General features: G+C 35.0%; 1 protein-coding gene across 1 annotated transcript; it reads right to left on the bottom strand.

Moving 5' to 3' along the window:
• Nucleotides 1-2,305: 2,305 nt before the first annotated feature.
• Nucleotides 2,306-18,039, bottom strand: abcf3 (ATP-binding cassette, sub-family F (GCN20), member 3). Its single transcript, XM_051095433.1, is given in 22 exon segments — nt 2,306-2,781; nt 2,981-3,068; nt 5,327-5,409; nt 5,411-5,460; nt 5,942-6,033; nt 6,122-6,210; nt 7,238-7,370; nt 7,460-7,504; nt 7,594-7,670; nt 8,953-9,153; nt 9,336-9,391; nt 9,503-9,525; nt 9,725-9,781; nt 9,935-9,994; nt 10,230-10,310; nt 11,353-11,619; nt 13,172-13,294; nt 13,540-13,640; nt 13,792-13,847; nt 14,083-14,159; nt 15,967-16,108; nt 17,935-18,039. Coding segments are annotated over 22 exon segments (2,136 nt in total). The 5' UTR covers nt 18,011-18,039; the 3' UTR covers nt 2,306-2,622.
• Nucleotides 18,040-18,718: the final 679 nt, after the last annotated feature.

Raw genomic sequence — 18,718 nt, 5'->3', positions numbered from 1 at the left:
TTTAAACTACAATTTTTTTAATCACTTTTCATTTTGATTTCTTTCATATTAAACAAATCAAAATTATTATTATACTAAATTGTCCCCCAGTCGTCATTAGAGTGGTACAGTGACTGGGACAGACTGCCAGCATCAGCTCCACTTATAAAGCCTTGATATAATCCTGATTATGTGAAATAAGTCGCCTCTTAAACAGGTTTGTGCTTACAGAGCTGTTTCTATGACAGCAACTCTGAGACGAGCTCTAATGATGAAACAATCCAATCCAGTTCACTGGGTCAAATTTTGACCAGTTAAATCCAGATGACACAGTAATTCACCAAAGGATCTAACCTGCATGTGTAGCTTCAAGAAAACAACCATACAGTTGTCATTTTCTTTGCTTGGTGTTTTTATGTTATTTAATTAGACCATTTGAAGTGGATCAAAACCTTTCATCAAAGTTGTCCTAAAACCAAAGCAATACCTGTTCTTGTCTTAGGACAACTTGACTACTGTATGTTCATGTCATATGTGACCCTGGACCCATGTCCAAATGAAGTTCATAGCAATGCATATTACAAATCAAAAATTAAGTTTTGATATATTTACGGTAGGAAATTTACAAAATATCTTCATGGAACATGATCTTTACTTAATATCCTAATGATTTTTGGCATAAAAGAAAAATAGATCATTTTGACCCATACAATGTATTTTTTGATATTGCTACAAATACACCCATGCTACTTAAGACTGGTTTTGTGGTCAGGGTCCAGGGTCACATGTATTACCATAGATTATTTTGGCCTTCGTCTTGCTATTGTTGTTCAATCTTATGATTGTGTAGTTGTGCAATTTTTGTCTTTACAACTGAAACCAGCCAAGGCTGGTTGACTGGTTAAAGTTGGTGTTCCAGCCTTGTGATAGCTCATTTGCAGGCTGGTTTTCGAGAGGATTTCTTTAGCTGGTCAAACTGGGAGATTAGCAGACCAACCTGCTAAAACTAGCTGAACAACAGCTTGACCAGCTTAACCCAGCTAAGACCTGCCTACCAGAATAGGCTGGTTTTAGCCGTATTCCTTTTTTTTAGCAAGGTTTTATGGGATGTTGGTTAGGGACGGGCGATAAGAATTAGTCTTCCCACAATAATAACGATAAAGTCTAGTTGTTGACATATTTCTGCGTGGGACAGTACAGAGTGACATGCTGAAGATCCAATCTGGAACTGGTTTGGTCAGAACTGTGCAGTGCGACAAAAATCGGTCCTTGAGCCTTGAATGACGTTAAATGTCCTAGCAGCAAGTGTGCGATGCAGATTTGCATGTGTATGAACCCGTTTACAAACCCATTGTCCAACAAAGAGATCATTTATTGACATGCTTTTTCTCCAAATTAACTTCATAGCATAGACATGTGTTTGAAATAACCTTTTGTGCTCAGCTGTGGTTTCATATCACAGAATGAGGCTAAAATCATACTATTTTATAGTATTTTAAAAGCTATGTCAATTAGCATTGCATTATAAATATACTTTACCCTTATAAAAAATACCCAAGATTGCTCGAAGAACACAGACAAACCATGTTTATTGTCTTCAAGTTTCCTCAGTTAATATTTTTCTATCTGCATTTTATTCAGATAGCGATAACTGGATTAGAGATTCTTTAAGTGTCCTCTGTACTGTTACTTCTGCTATGAAGCATGTGGAGTTTCTGCGCTAGGGCGCCCTCCGGCTTCCGAATCACCTTTATTGCCAAGTGTGTTTACACACATGGAATTTGTCAGAGTAAGGGGCTTCTAGTACAAAAAGTACAAAAATTCAATTCACATTTCAGTGAATTAAACAGTCATGACATTACATGTGTACTCCGTTATGCTCACAACACTCTATTTTGGGTAAAAAAAAAATAGGAAAGTTAATACTTCTCTCAAGAAACAGGATTCCCTGAATTATTGTCACTGATATCGTTATTGTATTAAATACCAGAAATTATTGTGATAAATTTAAGCCCATATCACCCATCCCTAATGTTGTTAAGTCTTGTAGGTCGTTGCATTTTCGCGGTCCAAAAGACCATCAAAAACTTTTACCTGTCTGTTTTTGCACAGGTTTAGCCCTCATTTTATTTTTTCTCAATGTTTTCATGACTGGTTTTTATAGAGCCATTTTAAAAATGAAAAAACTCTAAATTGGTATTTAAGTGTGGCTTATATTTATAAATAAAGTTAGTGAAGATAGAAACCTGAAGCATTAAACCTTCAGCACTCTCATTACTCTATGTAGAAAAACATTAATAATAGTGACCAGACACAAAATTAAAAATGTTGGACAGTTTTTCTTTTTATTACCGTATGCTGAGTGATCTTTTAAAAGCGACGTGGAGTATAACATCTGCATATGTCCGCTTCGCTTTTCTTACATCTTTAATATGTCGTCTACACAAAAGTTCGGGGAACGCCCTGCCTTGAACCCGGAGGACGCGTCTGAGTCGCATGATTTAGGGAGTTGAATGGGTGTGAGTAAGAACATCCAACCAGCAAGTGAGAACATCCCACCTGCTGGCCGTCGGGACTACGGACGCTCTCATCAAATGGCAGTTTTGGTGTTTGTAATGCAGAGCAGGTAAACAGGCGACTCCATCACAAGTATCCCTCCCGACGAAACTGTTCCTGCAAGATATCCTTGTACTCGTCAAAGCCTCCGTCCACGCGCTGAACTCGTCCGGCCTCGCACACCCAGAGCTCCTTACAAACCATCCGGATCAGGCGCTCATCGTGGGATACCAGAACCACGCCGCCCTGACAGAGAAAAACCAAACGTCAGCTTCTTGCAGACAACACGTTGTTCTCTCACCATCATTAGCTCTTGTTACTTCCTGCGGTTTTGTTTTACATCAAGTGATTACAATTATATAACGAGGAAGCTTTGACTAATGCTGTAAACACATGAGAGCACATTAGATTTGCTGAAGACAACGTGAGCAGATTCTGCTCTTACTTTGAAGTTGTTGAGAGCTTTTGCCAAGGCTTCAATCGTCTCCATGTCCAGATGATTCGTCGGCTCGTCCAGAATGTAGAAGTTGGGGCTATAAATGAAAGTCAGATCTGTTAACATCTGTCAAAATGAGGGTCAGAATATGTAAATGAGGTTTAGAAGGTGCAAATGAGGGTCATTCAGAAGGTCAATCTGTGAAAATGAGGGTCAGATGATGAAAATGTGGGTGTAAATGAGGGTTACAGGTAGGGTTATTAAAGTTAAGTGAAACTTGGGGAAAAAAAAACTAAAAATTTGAAGACTAAATCTGTCACTCCTCTCACATGCTATTCCCAACTGGGTTTCAGTCTTATTTCACTTTTGCAAGTTGCCAAAACAGCTTTTCTTATTTTCATGTAGTTGAACTTGATGTACTAAAATAAGTACAACTAAAACAAAAATAAATAAAAACAGTATAAACAAACAAAAAATACAAATAATAATATGATAAAAGCACAAAATTACTAAAAATTTACAACTGAAAAGAAAACTTACAAAACAAAATCAAATTAAAAATATTAATAACAGTGTCTCAATGGTACTAAATTTTACATGGTGTGTAAAATTTAAATCCTAGAGCTTAAATTGAAATCATGAAGCTAAGATTCAGACTCTGAACCGGTTCAAAATATGGAAACGAAAAACAACTGAATTTTGACAGGAACAGAATCACAAACAGACACTAAATCAGAATGTACAGTCACGAAAAAAAAAATAAAAAATAAAAAATTTGAAATGGCCAGTAACCGGTTAATAACGTTATGAATTCCAATATCTGAAATTTGCTGTCAACCACACACCTGCAGCGCTTTTGTGAACGGAGAAAACAGAATAAAACTATACACTAAATATTCCACTTAAATCATTGACAAATTATCAACATGAAAGAAAAAAAAATCTGCTGAGTTTCAGTTTATTGTGACTCGACCCAAAGTTCACGGAAAGGAAAATGAGACGGCAGAATGTAGGCTAGTTTCCTTTATTTTGCAAAAGCTTGACCATTTTTAATGATGTCTTGCTTCTATCTGTATGGCCAACAAGCGTTGGTATGAGCACTGTGCCGGCGCCTCACACGCACACAGACACAACATATTTTTGCGACAATGCAGCCTGTTCATTATGAAAATAAAATACATTTAAAGAAACTTAAAAAGTTACACTGCTCCGTTGTACAATCGGTTGCGTTTAACGTGACCACCGCCTCACTTTGCTGATGTAGCCGATGCAGGATGAATTTTTATGTCGATGCGAGTGAAGTACAAAGCCTATTACATAATAAATAATATTTTAGCGTCCAGATACGTCACAAATATGGAAACAGTTGGATTCGTGCCGAATGAGAGGTAGGCATCACCTTAAATTAATTTGGTTTTGGACTGACGTTTTTACAGCCTAAATGCATAGCCTTAACTCCAGAGGATTTGTTGTAAAGAAAAGGAAAATAAATGTGTTTATAATGCTTGTAAACATTTTGCTTCTCCGACATTTTAGCCTATGTGGTTTCTGAATGTAAAAAAAAAAAAAAAAATGAAATGTGAGCTTGCACAATTTTTTTTTCCCTTTCAAAAGTCAATTTTATACAAGTAGTGTTTTTTTAAACAATGCATCAAACATTTTTAAATATCTTTATCTTGAAAAAATCTTTTAATGTCTTTAAAGCGTTAACAGATTTTTAACAATTTAACAATTTTTCTTGTTTATTAGCCTACATTTGGCCCAAATCTAGGAAAGATGATGATATTGGCTGTGACTAAAGCACAGAAGGTTTAGATACCAGATCTCTTCCTGTTTTTTGTTTTTTTTCCTTTTTGAGTAAAGAAAATGCTGCAGATTATTATTAATATTATTTATTATTATAGGCAAAAAACAAACAAAAAAAACAAACAAAAAAAAAAAAAAACATTATTTACTCTACTCAACCGGTTTCGGAATTATGATAATACAGAGGAACGCAGGAACAGAAACGTTAATAAATCGATTCTGCTTGGAGTGAACCGATTGGATTTTTTTTTTCCGTTTTCAAGCCCTGGTTGTGTTATTTTAGTTAACTAAAACAATAAAAAAAAAAATACAAAAAAATAAATAAAAAAAACACACATACACATTTTTCATTACTTTAAAGTTGTCTTACTTGTCTTATTTTCACTTTTTTAAATATTTTTGAAATTGAATAATTAAAAGAAAACCAAAAAATCTAAAAATAAAACAATTAATTAAAAATGTATAGTTGCGTGATACTATGATGCTACAATAAACCTGCTTAGATGCAGCAGGAGCAAAAGCATGAGTGTGTGTTGATGTTTGCATTACCAGGGCATGGTCATCTGAGCGAAAGCCACGCGGCTCTTCTGTCCTCCTGACAGACTCGCCACCGGTCGCGTGGCCAGTTCCCCCCGTGACTCCATACCGGCCCAGCTGATGACGGTACTCCTCCTCTGGGTGACCTGTCACATAAATACAGCACATTATTCAGCTACATGTGCCTAACATCAGACTGTTCATCAAACATACAACATAAGATTTACTATAAACACATTTTAGAGGTTCTACGCATCAGAACTTCCTCAGTGTGTCAGATTTCTAAGAGAAACTGAATATTCAATAGTATTCAAGTATTTAAGCGTGAGCTGAATGACACTGTATTAGTTAATATCATGTTCTCCATCCATAATAAGGTTAGAGACATTAAAAAATTACTTTGGTTCAGTACTGATTTCATGCTGCCACAGATGATGTGACATTAGTAACAGAGACCTAGAATAACTGGTAAACATCACAGAGACCGTCTCAGTGTGTGGCTGAAATGTCCTCTAATATCTTCATTAATGAACAGGACTTGAGTTATCAGAAGTGTCTCTGTAGGGGTCAGCAATGTAATCCTCATGATTTCTGATGAGAATGTAAAGTGGCAATTTGAGGCAGTACCAGGAAATTTCTTGAGCAGCAGTTCTATTGAGCAGACATTCAGGTCCAGCTGATCCACGTGATGTTGACTGAAATAACCGATCTTCAAGTTTCTGTTTGAAAAGCCAAAAACACAGAAGTAAGAGACAGACAGAGAAAGTAGAGAAAGTCTAGCGTCTTGAGTGTCAGAGTGAGGCTCACCTGTGAGCATATCTGGTACCGTTGACAGGTGTCAGCTCTCCCATTAGCAGCTTCAGTGCGGTGGATTTACCAGCCCCGTTCTCACCCACCTACAACCAGTGAATACATGCTCTCTGTTAGCAAAAAGTCTTTTAGCATAATTGTACAAATGTCTACCTTCAGCTGATGCTTCACATGTCTTTTGACTGATTTTTATCAAGTAAACGTCAGAATAACTGTAGTAATATTTACAGATGAACATATACTGGACTGAAGCAGCTTGGATTTACTTGATTCTCCATGAATCATTTTTTATTCAAATCAATGAGTCTCAAATCTAATAATCAAGACCTTTTGAGGAACATTGGTTTCCAGAAGCTTTACTTTGACTGTTCTTCAGTTGAGGAATGATCTTCCCAAGCCTCCAAAACATCTCACATCTTTTGAGGAACGTTTATTTGTTCATCTCTGAATTGTCATTGGATTGCATTGCATTATATGTTTGGATCATTTCAATCTCATCTTACTAAGACATATTATTGGAGATACAGAGTAATCACTGATATTTATATCATTGAAGTATCTGATACACACTGTTATAAAGATTTACAAAATTTACATTACAAGCATCATATTTCCATCAGTTTTTGGCCATATAAATATCAGCATCTGCAGCAAATTGCATGTTTTTGCTCAGTGTGACACTCTTGAATAAATTTTCCCCTCCATATTTTTTACCTATATTTACATATTGACTTTTGGATAAATCAGACTGTATGACCCATAAAAGCCTGATGTTTCAAATACCACACCGAACAAAAACACATATGCTAACATTAACATATATATTGTCTAAAGGTTAAATAAACTCTTCTGATTATTAAAATTATATGTCAGGCTTTACAGGGTTAAACTACACAAATAACAGTATGATAGTCTCAACATATTAACTGATGTTTATAATTATCTAGGTTTTAATACGAATTATATATAAAAAAAGATCAATTATAAACAATTGTACTTTCTGCCTCAGCAAACACTTCTATGCTTAGATTTGTTTGAAGAGGCAGAAAAGTTGTTTAAGTACACATATAAATGTGTACGTACAATGTCAGAACTAGTATTGCGAATACATACGATGCAAATACGCGACTCCAGATCAGCCGAGACGCTGAGGCTTTTGAAGATCTGCTGGTCCGGCGTGTAACCAAACTCCACCTCATCCAGCTGCAGGATCGGAGGAGACAGCTTCTCAAAGTTATCCGGAAAACTGTTGGGAGATCAGAAAAAAACTCACTTTTTACTTCTGGAGGAGTCAATTTGTTACACAAACACACAGGAAGATAGAGTCAAACTGACCGTAAGATGACTTCAGACTCCTTGACCATGGGCTTGAGTTCAGGCCTGTGACACACACACATAGACAGACAGTGAGAAAGTAGTGAGTGTGCATTTGATCAGTAATAAAAGTGTGTTAGTGACGTCACACTTACAGTTTCTCCAGCAGTTTGAGTTTGCTCTGCACCTGAGCGGCTCTGTTAGCGTTATATCTGAACCGGTCGATGAACACCTGATAGAAACACAACATAAACAGATTATTAAAAACAGGGAGGTTTGTCAACAGATAAACAATGTGTAGGCATTTTTTTTTTGTTTTGTTTTTTTAATTGAAGTGTGTTAAAAGTATACCCCTGATTTCAGCAATTCTGGTGAACCAGTATCAGTCAGTAATCGCACTGATCAACTACTACTCACAGTATTACTGATATATGCAGACACATTCAGAAAGTGTATATTTCCCATTTTTTAAGTCATTAATTTTTTATATAAATTATGCTACATTCATATAGAAATTACACTATTGGTAAAAAATTTAACCCATTATTTTATTTTTATTTTTTTTGAAAGGTTTATGGTAAACTCTGTTTTATGCTAAACAAGGCCCACATTTATTTGAGGATTGTGAAATATTATAACAATTTAAAACACTGTTTTCTATTTTAATACATTTTTAAAAAAATATTAATGTGCTGATTTGTTGCTTTATTATCATCAATTATTATTGGTCCTCTATTAATAATAAGTCTCATTTTTAGCAATGATGAAGAGTTTTTGCTGCTTACTGTTTTTGTGAAACCATCTTTTTTTTTTTTTTTCAATTATTTGATGAATACAGTTCAAACAACAGCATTTATTTGAAATAGAAATCTTGTAACATTATAAATGTCTTTACTGTCACTTTTGATCAATTTAATGTGTCCCTGCTGAATAAAGGTATTAATTATTATTATTTTTTAAATATTACTCAAAACATTTGAATGGTAATATGTCACAGTTTCCACAAAAATACTGGGCAGCACAGCTGTTTTCAAGTTGATAATAATCAGAAACGTTTGTTGAGCAGCAAATTAGCATATTAGAATGATTTCTGAAGGATCATGTGACACTGAAGATTGGGGTAATGATGCTGAAAATTCAGCTTTGACCACGGAAATAAATTACACTTTAACAGATATTCACACAGAAAACAACTGTTTTAAATTGTAATAATATTTCACAATATTACTGTATTTTACTGTACTTTTACTGTATTTTTGATCAAAGAACTGCAGCCTCGGTGAGCAGAAGAGGCTTTTAAAATCATCTGAAAAAAAAAATCTTAACTATTCCAAATATCTGCTGATTTTTGTAATTCAAATTTTCATTTCTGTGTGAACTGAGCCTTTCAAGGACCTGGATGACACATCAGCAGTTTCACATAAATGTAACATCTCTTTCTCCTCCTTCAGACATGTGCAAGGAACATGTTCTCCAGCAATTATGTAAAGAAGTTGGTTGGTGTGCTCTGGTACCTGTATATGTTCTCTGTACTGTAACTGAGCTTCATACTCTCGTTGCTGGTTCTTCAGTCGGTCTTCTTTCGTCTTGATGAAGTTCTCGTAATCGCCACGGTAACTCTCCAGCCGCTGCGAGTGCAGGTGTATGATGTCTGTTACCACGGCATTCAAGAAGTTACGATCGTGAGACACCACAAGGATGGTGGACTGCCACGTCTAGAGAAAGAAAAGTAAAATTACTTCCAAATGTTGGCAGGAACTACCGTCATACCAGACTGATGAGGTTTTGGCCCTTGAAGTATGTTGCTCCTACATAAGTTTGCATTTATAACTGGTAAATGCCATAGCTTCAGCCATTAAAACAAACTATTGAACTGTCTGTCTTAGAAGACACTTACCTGTAAATAGTTTTCCAGCCACAGAATGGCTCTTACGTCCAACATGTTTGTGGGCTCTGAATAGAAGTGATGGAAAAAAAAAAAAAAAAAAAAAGTTGTGATGTAACTCTATCAACATTTAATGCTGAGTAGCAACACTACCACTATAGTCAATACATTTCACTCACCATCAAGTAACAACAGATCAGGCCTGAAAAGTGACAGAAGAAAACAATTATTTAACTAAGCCACATTTTAATTTATACTAATTATAACTGAATAACATTACAGAAATAATAATTCTATTTGCAAATGCAGATTGCAACAAAATACGTTATAATACGTAATAAAATAATAATAAAAAATCTATGTTATAATACGCATTTATTAATTATGAATAATAAACTCACCGTGCAAACAGGGCTCTTGCTAAAGCTAATCTCATCCTCCAGCCTCCAGAAAACTCCCTGTCAGAAACACATACATCAATAACTGTTGAAGCAATACATAAATCATCCAATATTAATTTATAATGGTTTTCATTTACAGAAGAGATGACAAACAGAGACTTAAACCACATTTAGCAACATTTAGCAATCATTGCATGGCTACATACTCACTTGGTTGCTTGCTGTTGCATTTTGGCTGAAAAGCCTAAACCAGCAAGAATGACTGAGGCTCTGAAAGAGTAAAAATAAATGAATTAATAAATATTATGCTATCTTTTCATTTAACTGCTCGACTACACTTACACTGCCTCTTAAAATGCTAAATAACAATATAATACTGGTGAAACCTATATTAAGCCTGATCTACAAATCTAGGAAAACTGTGTAAAATGATTTTACACCTGTCTGAAAAATACATATCAATTCAAATTTATCTGATAATTCACACAAATAATTTTCTACTTACCTGGCTGGTGCTTTATCCGCTTCAATTTCTTCCAGTTTAGCATAAATTTCAGAAAGACGAACACTTTCTAACCCATCTGCACTGAATGATTAAAAACAGAAACAGGAGTAGATATAATGACAACTGCAAACGTTTTACCTAAAGGTAGAAATACATTAAATCACATGCAACTGCATTTTTTTTTTTATCTTGAGTTATGTTTCTTTATATTTGCTGTGTTCTGTAAGCTCCATTATTATTCCCAGTTGAATGATTAGGTGATTAAAATTTACACATCTTTTAAGCCATTTTAATACAAAAAAATTGTGCACCTGCTAAGTGAACAATCTGTTTATACCTACAAAAAATGAAACAAGCTGCTTGCAAAATGTGTCATTCCATCACTTTCTCAGCAATGGATTCCAAACAGCTGAAAAAAAAAAAAAAAAAAACATCACAAAAATCCACAAGTAATCCACACCACTCCAGTCCATCGGTTAACATCTTGAGAAGTCAAAAGCTGCATGTTCGTAAGAAATAGATCCATCAAATCTAAAATATGAGCTAAAATATTCATAATCCATAATAATGCTTCCTCCAGTGGAATAAGTCATCTGGTCAGATTCAGGAGAGAAATCTGCACAGATCAAGCCCCGTTTCCACGCCAAAACATCTCTAAACAAATCTAGATGGATGTTGATGAGAATGAAGCAGCGGTTTAAACTTGCAAAGCCGTAATGAATTTGTTTTTTTCTACAAACACACAGCCTTTGGCTTCACAAGACATTAACTGATGGACTGCAGTGGTGTGGATTACTTGTGGATAATTGTGATGTTTTTATCAAATATTTGGACTCTCATTCTGACGGCACCCATTCACTGCAGGGGATCCATTGGTGAGACACTGATGGAATGACACATTTCCCCAAATCTGATGAAGAAACAAACTCATCTACATCTTGTATGGCCTGAGGGTGAGCATATTTTCAGCAAATTTTCATTTCTGATTGAACCACTCCATTAAAGATGGAATGACATCGTTAAAAACTCAAATATTTATATATAAAACTTAAAAATATTCATTGCATATTTAAATGTGCGATGCAGAGCTCAGTGTTGGTGTGACAGGCTGTGGGTGACATACGTTCCATTAGCGATGTGTGCGTTGAGTGTGCGTTCCTCCTTCAGCAGCTCCTCTCGAACCGTGTCGCTCTCTAGAACACTCTGTAAAGCCAGGGTGTCGTCTCCGGCCACTTCCTGCTCCACGTGCAGAATGGAGATGTGCAAAGGGACGCGTAAGCTGCGACTCGCCAACATCTTCAACAGAGTGGTCTTACCCAGCCCGTTACGTCCAACGAGACCGTAGCGCCTGCCACTGGCCAGACACAGTTCAGCGCCCTGCAGCAGACATCTGCGTACCGGAACAGAAAGCACATGCTCTGAATTTAATTTTGGCTTAAAAACACAATAAATGCATCCCTAACAGCTATTAAAGCAATAAGCTAGGGGAGGCCATGCAAGCATTTTTACAACCCTCACATATGTTCTAATAAAGGGAAACTATAAAAGGGGAAAAAAAAAAATCTGTACCGTACAGCCCTGAGTGGCTTTTTACTTTCACAAAAAAGTAGCAAAAGCAATATGATAAAATACACCGATACTCATTCATCAATTATTCTAACTGCAGGTGGTTTATTGTTGCCAAGCAATGCAGCAATTTCATTTATACTGCATTAACATCAAATTCTATTAATATACAAAGCATTAATTATTGCCATTTTCCAGTGACTTCAAACATGGCTCATTGAATCAGAAATTAGAGTCGGACCAAGTGTTTCCTGTACTACTTTGTGAACGAGCCATATTGTTTAGCTGTGAATATGAGTTTGAAGTCTGATTGAATGTAATGAGATACACAGACAGTGCACTGCTAAACTAATCTAACTGAAAAAAAAAGTGTTAATAATCAACATGGTCCCAATATACACTACCAGTCAAAAGTTCTTACTTAACTCAAAGTACAGCAAAAACAGTAAACATTTGAAATATTTTTACTATTTAAAATAGCTGTTTTCTTTTTTAATATATTTTAAAATGTAATTTATTTCTGTGATCAAAGCTAAATTTTCAGCATTAGTCTTCAGTGCCACATGATCCTTCAGAAATCATTCTAATATGCTGATTTGCTGTTCAAAGAAACATCAGGAATCTTTGATAAATTGACAGATCCAAAGATAAACATTTATCTGAAATAAAAAGCTTTTGTAACATTATACTCTATACCATTCAAAAGTTTGGTCTGTATTTTTTTTTTAACAAGTTGATTTAAATTGATCAGTGGTGTTGATACGATTTCAGATAAATGCTGTTCTTCAGAACCTTCTATTCATCAAAGAAACCTGAAGAAATTCTACTCAGCCGTTTTCAACATAACAGTAATAATAAATGTTTTATGAGCAGCAAATCAGAATATTAAAATGATTTCTGAAGGATCATGTAATTGGAGTAATGATGCTAAAAATCAGCTTTGAAATCACAGGAATAAATTACATTTTAAAACATATTCGAAACAGTTATTTTAAACAGTAAAAGTATTTTATAATTTTACTGTTTTTGCTGTATCAAATAAATGCAGGCTTGGTGAGCAGAAGACACCTACTGTTAAAAATCTTACTGTTCAAAAACATTTGACTGGTAGTGTATATTGTGCAACCTAGTTAGCGATATGAATCAGTCTGACAAATCCTTCACTGAATGAACTCACTGAATCCATCAGAACAGTTAGTAAATCAATTTAGGCTAAGTTAGCATTACTTTTAGTCTGAAATATCATACAGCATATAACCATTTTGACTGGATTTAATACTCATACAGATCCCAAACTCTTTCTTTTTTCATCATTTAATCATTTTTGTGTTTAGTTTAGCAGTCAGTGTTTCTGATGACCATCAGTGATTTCTCACCTCTCCCCGAAAGACACGTCAAAATTCTCAATGCGGATGTCGTAGCTTCGATTCTTCCCAGATGAGTCAACACGATTTTCTTTCTTACTGCTCGCCTGACTGGCTGAGGCCTCCTCCAAAACCCTTCAAAATATATCCATATATAGAACAACATCAGACATACAGATATTACTCATCAGTCATTTACTGATCTCAGTGAAAGGGTTTTATCATTAGTGGACGTTTATGCTTGTTTTGAAGGAAAGGAAATTCACATTACATCATTCTGATATGAAAACCTCATGTCCATTTTAAATTGGGAGAAAAAGTTTGTATTTCCAGTTTCAGGAACAGGAACTGGTCTATTCTAGCAATGATCTTCTACTCACAGTGGAGATGATGAGGATTTCTGCGAGTCTTTCTCGTTTCTGCGCTCATGTTTGGCTTTCAGTTTGGCTTCAGCTTTCTCTAGTTTCTTGGCATCCACAGTCTAACATGAAAAAAAAGAGATTAATAAAGGTAAAGGTAATAGACATAGATTCAAACTTATTTCTCACATCTTCACAATTTTATAACAATTATAATAATATAATTTTCATAAGTTTTGTTCAAGTTTGTATAGTCAGATGAGATGATCTTACTGTACTCTGATTCCTCTTCATCATCCAGATACCATGAACATCATTAGCAGTTGACGCTAAAAGAGCAGAAACATTTGAGAACAGCACTAGAAACTTTAGCATCATTTTCTATGCACAGATGATCATCAGGTATTTACACTGAAGTTTCATTCAGATGGTTGGAGACACAGGGGAAATGGTTTTGTATCTACGCCAAAATTGTATTATATCAACAGTATGATCAATGTCATCAAGCTGCTCTGCATCATCACTGAAAGCATAAAATGAAGTAAAATGAAGCTGTCATCTCACCGGTGTCAGCCGACACTTGTGATAACTGCACTGGAGCCTCTAGCAGCACCTGCTGCCGACCAGAGTCACATTTAGTCCTGAGAACAACAAATGTAACCATGAATTAGGTCGATTGAAATGATTCACTAAACTGATGAACAAATAAATGTTAAACAAATGTAAATCTGTTAAACAAATATTCAAATACAAACCGTCTAAGCATGAAATCTAGAACACTTCCGCCATCTACTGGCCATTATTGTCATGACTTTGACCTGACATGAAGTTATTTTTTGTATTTTTCACTAGATGGCAGCACAGTGGCAGGTGGGGAAATGACAAGCAGAAGAGTTTTACCACTATAAATCAGTTCACAAAATATGGAGAATTTTAGTTCTTCTCATCCATTGTTTCTAATGATGTGATGTAATTTGAGAGTCCTTGGTCAACACAGACATGGCCTCTTTCCACAAAGGCCCTGCTTTGTTCAGACATACATCTAAACTTTGGCAAAGTTCATTCATCAATCAATTTCCTAACTACAATTACTAAACTGAAAGAAAATTATATAAGAGCAACAGAACTACGGTAAGTTTACTGGAACTTACCCTATTTAAAATGTAACAAGTAGTGCAACTCTTTCAATTACTTTTTTAAAGTAATGTAACATTAAATGTGATTACTTTTCTAAACTTACATTTAGTGATTTATCTCCTTTATCTCTTCATTACAATTATAATTTAATTTTAAAGCACAACCACTGTAAAGCCAGACTTTAGCACCTCTTTTTACATTAGGAGTTTAAATACAGATTTATCGTTAACATTTTCATAAGTAACTGTAATTTAATCAAACATCTTTTCTCAGTAACTGTAACATATTACAGTTATTTTGTAATTAGTAGTTACATGTACCTAGTTACTCCCAACACTGCTGACAAGTATTAAAAACAATTTTGAAAATGCTAAATGATAACCTCTGCACTGATTATACAGGCCATATAAAAAGTTTCACTCACTGGAAATATCTAATAGCATAGAAAACTGTTTCTTCTTCTGAATAAAAAAGTTAAATGTAACTGACAGTGTTTGTAATTGAAATGGAAATTTAATTGTAACAAATTGTTTTCTAGGCCTTAATTGGAACATATAATGTCGTACTGCAACATAAAAGGTCACGATGTGATAAAAAGCCACAATTATCGTTTTTTTTTTTTTTTAAACGGGCTCCCAAAGAATAAAATCTTTTCTAGTCTAGGGATTTACACGGTTAAGCAATTATTAACCCCCCCCAAAAAAACCCCTCACTCAACTCATTTACACAATGTATTTACATTCACAATTAGCTGAATATTACTAAAAAGGCTGGTGCAATTATAGCCAATTTAAAAATAATAAATGTTACAATTAATTAAAAACAGTTATCGAACTGTTTATTCTGTGATAATTTAAGCTTGTATCACCTTCCAGGTGATTACAGTCTATGTTTAGAGCAGGAAAGCGTGACAAGTGTGAGTGTGGAGAAACAGATGTTCTGTTCGTTAACTCTCAGAACTGAGGAACACATTACATTACGGTCAGCTGAGGGAAAGTTGATATATATATATTTTAAGATTCTGTCTGATAAATGCATTTACCCCCCACACACATACACTTGTGCATGTTTATGTAAATGTGGCCTGCCATACATTTCTACGTGCCTCATGCAAACAGTTCCTATTATGCAGGATATTTGATTTGCACAATTCCTTTAGTCAAATGGACACTAAACAATATAAACAATGCAAGCAAATAAACAACATCATCAGCGAACGCACTTCATTATTGAGTTCCTCCTCTCTGTTTCTTAGAAAAGTTTTTAAACAGAATTATGAACATCAAACAGATATTTGTGTTGATCACTTACAGCTGGAGTGTGTTGAACATCTGGGAGCAGATTTTTCGAATGTCATCTTCATTCTTGTCACCGACCTCTTGCAAAAACCCACCGATGGCATCAAACACTTCCTCTCCATCCTCAAAATCTGAGCCACCGCTGTCCAACACGCCTGCATGAGAACACACACATCACATGGTCAGCACACGGATCTGACTCTGAACACCTGCTTCACATTATCAATATACACAAGAACACGCGTCAATTCCTGTCACAGGAATCACAGCTAAAGAGGAAGGCTATATAAAGATGATCTGCTGAAGATATTACATTTCAAGTGAATTTTATATATTTGCAAACAGGCAGAGATGCACATTAAAATTATAAAGTATTATAATATAATATACATAATATAATATATTATAAAGTAATATTATTTGTATTTTTGTAAGTGTTACATACAGTAAAAATATGGATTTAAAACTGTTCTTTAAAGTGCACTTTATAGATGCTTTTATCTTGAGATGCTTTCATTGGTTTTATTTACCCACTCCGGCCATTAAAGAAATGTCTTTTTAAATAAAAATATATTTAGATGATAAATCCTAAAGTTTACATTTCATTTTAAGGTCCAATTCTCACTATTAACAAGCCATTAACTATGACTTTAAGATACTATTATCAATACACTATTAATTTGCTGCTTATTAGTAGTTAGTAGTTGTTAAGTTTAGGTATTCGTTAGGATTAGGGATGTAGAATATGTGCTTTAGTAGTACTAATAAATATTTAATATTTTATGAATAGGCATGCTAATAAGCAACTAGTTAGTAGTAAGAATTGTTCCCTATACTAAAGTGTTACCATCTACAAAAACAGATAGCACAAGGAATTAAGACAACATTCAATGACACAACCAATGTTTTCCAAAAATCCTCCTAACATGGAGCTGTCATACAGTATTTCACTTTACACTCAATAAGTCACACTAGCTCACCAAACACGTCTTTATTGCTTGTCATGTTGCCATAAAAAAAAAAAAAAACAGCAAAATATGACTTAATCAGGCATGCCACTGCTTCACATTGCAAGTGCTCACAACCTCATTACTTTTACAGTTTAATTCCTTTAAATGACTACCCAGAAATGATACAAAGGGCCCTATAAGGCTCCAAAGCACTGGTTAAAATTGCATACGACAGGAAGTAATCACACACAGTAGCACTGCATTTTATATTTATTAATATGTCTTAATTGATGTTAATATTCATATTTTAAATTTACAGTTGTCTCTGAATATAAATCATTTAGGATAAAATGCATTAACATAAATGAAAACAATAATAAAGGCATGATTCTCTGTAATTCACATGCATGGAGTCATTTAACTTTATCTTTTAATTAGTTTCTAGTATGCAAATATTTAGCTGTAGTTGTCAGCATGTATAGCTGATTTTAGGTCACGACAGCAGTAAATTACGTCCGTTTGAATTTCTTTAATTTTGTTGATGTTTCATTATTTCAGATTTCTGAATGACATGAATAACCCATCATTTATGTCATCAATCACGTGATCTACTATGTAACAGTTAGGTCGTCTTACATTTCAGTAAATCTGTCAGTCACAAACTATTATATGATATTATATGATATTAAATTATATTATATGAATGTATATAAATGAGGAGATCATCTGTCTGGCTGGAAACATGAGACCGTGTCAGTCAAACTTCACTGCAGCTGCTTTATTTCACAGACACGAATATATACTGCAGTTACGATTTGAGTGAAATTTTAACTTCGGTGTCCACTAAATTATTTACAGGAGAATGCCAGTAACTCAACAGATTTATGTGTCACTGCCTGTTAGCATGACTAACACATCATCAGCACTATTTTATATAATGAATGAACTCCTGTCACTAACGCAGGACCTGACACTAACAGCGCATATAAGGTATAACCTATGTATATTAATGTCATATATCTGTACAGTACCAGTGATATAATCGAAGAGTTCAGAGTCGATCTGTGGAAACTCGTTCTTCAGTATCTCCACATACGCCGCCATCATACACACACCGGGCCGGACACTGAGCGCATGCGCAGCGGCGCATCAATAACACGTGGACGAGCGCTGCCTGAGCAAACGGTGTGTTCCTGTAGGGGGCGCACTGCGACTTAGAAAGCTTCAACTTTTGTCTTTATAGGACGCTTTTAAATCTCAACGTTGTCTCTCTGGCTATTTCAGACGTACACTTGCAATCAGAAATATTCAACCCCTAAAGAGTTTTAAGGATTTATAAATAAAAATCTTTTCAAAGTGCAGGATTCTGCTTTGGATGGCTTCTTAATGAGTTTAGTGATACATGAAATCAACACAGAAAATGTATGATGTAGTATTTGTGTGTAACAGTATATTTTGTTAAGATCGCCATGTCACAATTATTCAACCCCTATATAATATTGTTGTTTTTAAAGCTTTCTGACCGTTTTTATGGCCTGAAGTGGAGCTGAAACATCATTAAGCCTTTGGGAACTCTATAACCATCCTTCATTTGCTTCAGCTGTGATGCATATATAAACCCCGACCATGAAGGTGTTCAAGGTGAGTTGCAATCATGGGAAAGACAAAGGAGCTTCCACAAAAGCTGAGAGAGGAGATTATTTCATCACATCTGAAGGGCCTTGGGTATAAGAAGATTTCCAAAAGATTTAACATTCCAAGAGACACCATTGGGAGTATTATAAGGACGTTTAAAACTTATGGAACAGCTGCAAA

Source organism: Labeo rohita, chromosome 2, assembly GCF_022985175.1.
Source record: "Labeo rohita strain BAU-BD-2019 chromosome 2, IGBB_LRoh.1.0, whole genome shotgun sequence".
Taxonomy (NCBI): domain Eukaryota; kingdom Metazoa; phylum Chordata; class Actinopteri; order Cypriniformes; family Cyprinidae; genus Labeo; species Labeo rohita.
Note: the sequence above shows the minus strand (reverse complement) of the source record. Positions and strands in the feature narration are given on the sequence as shown.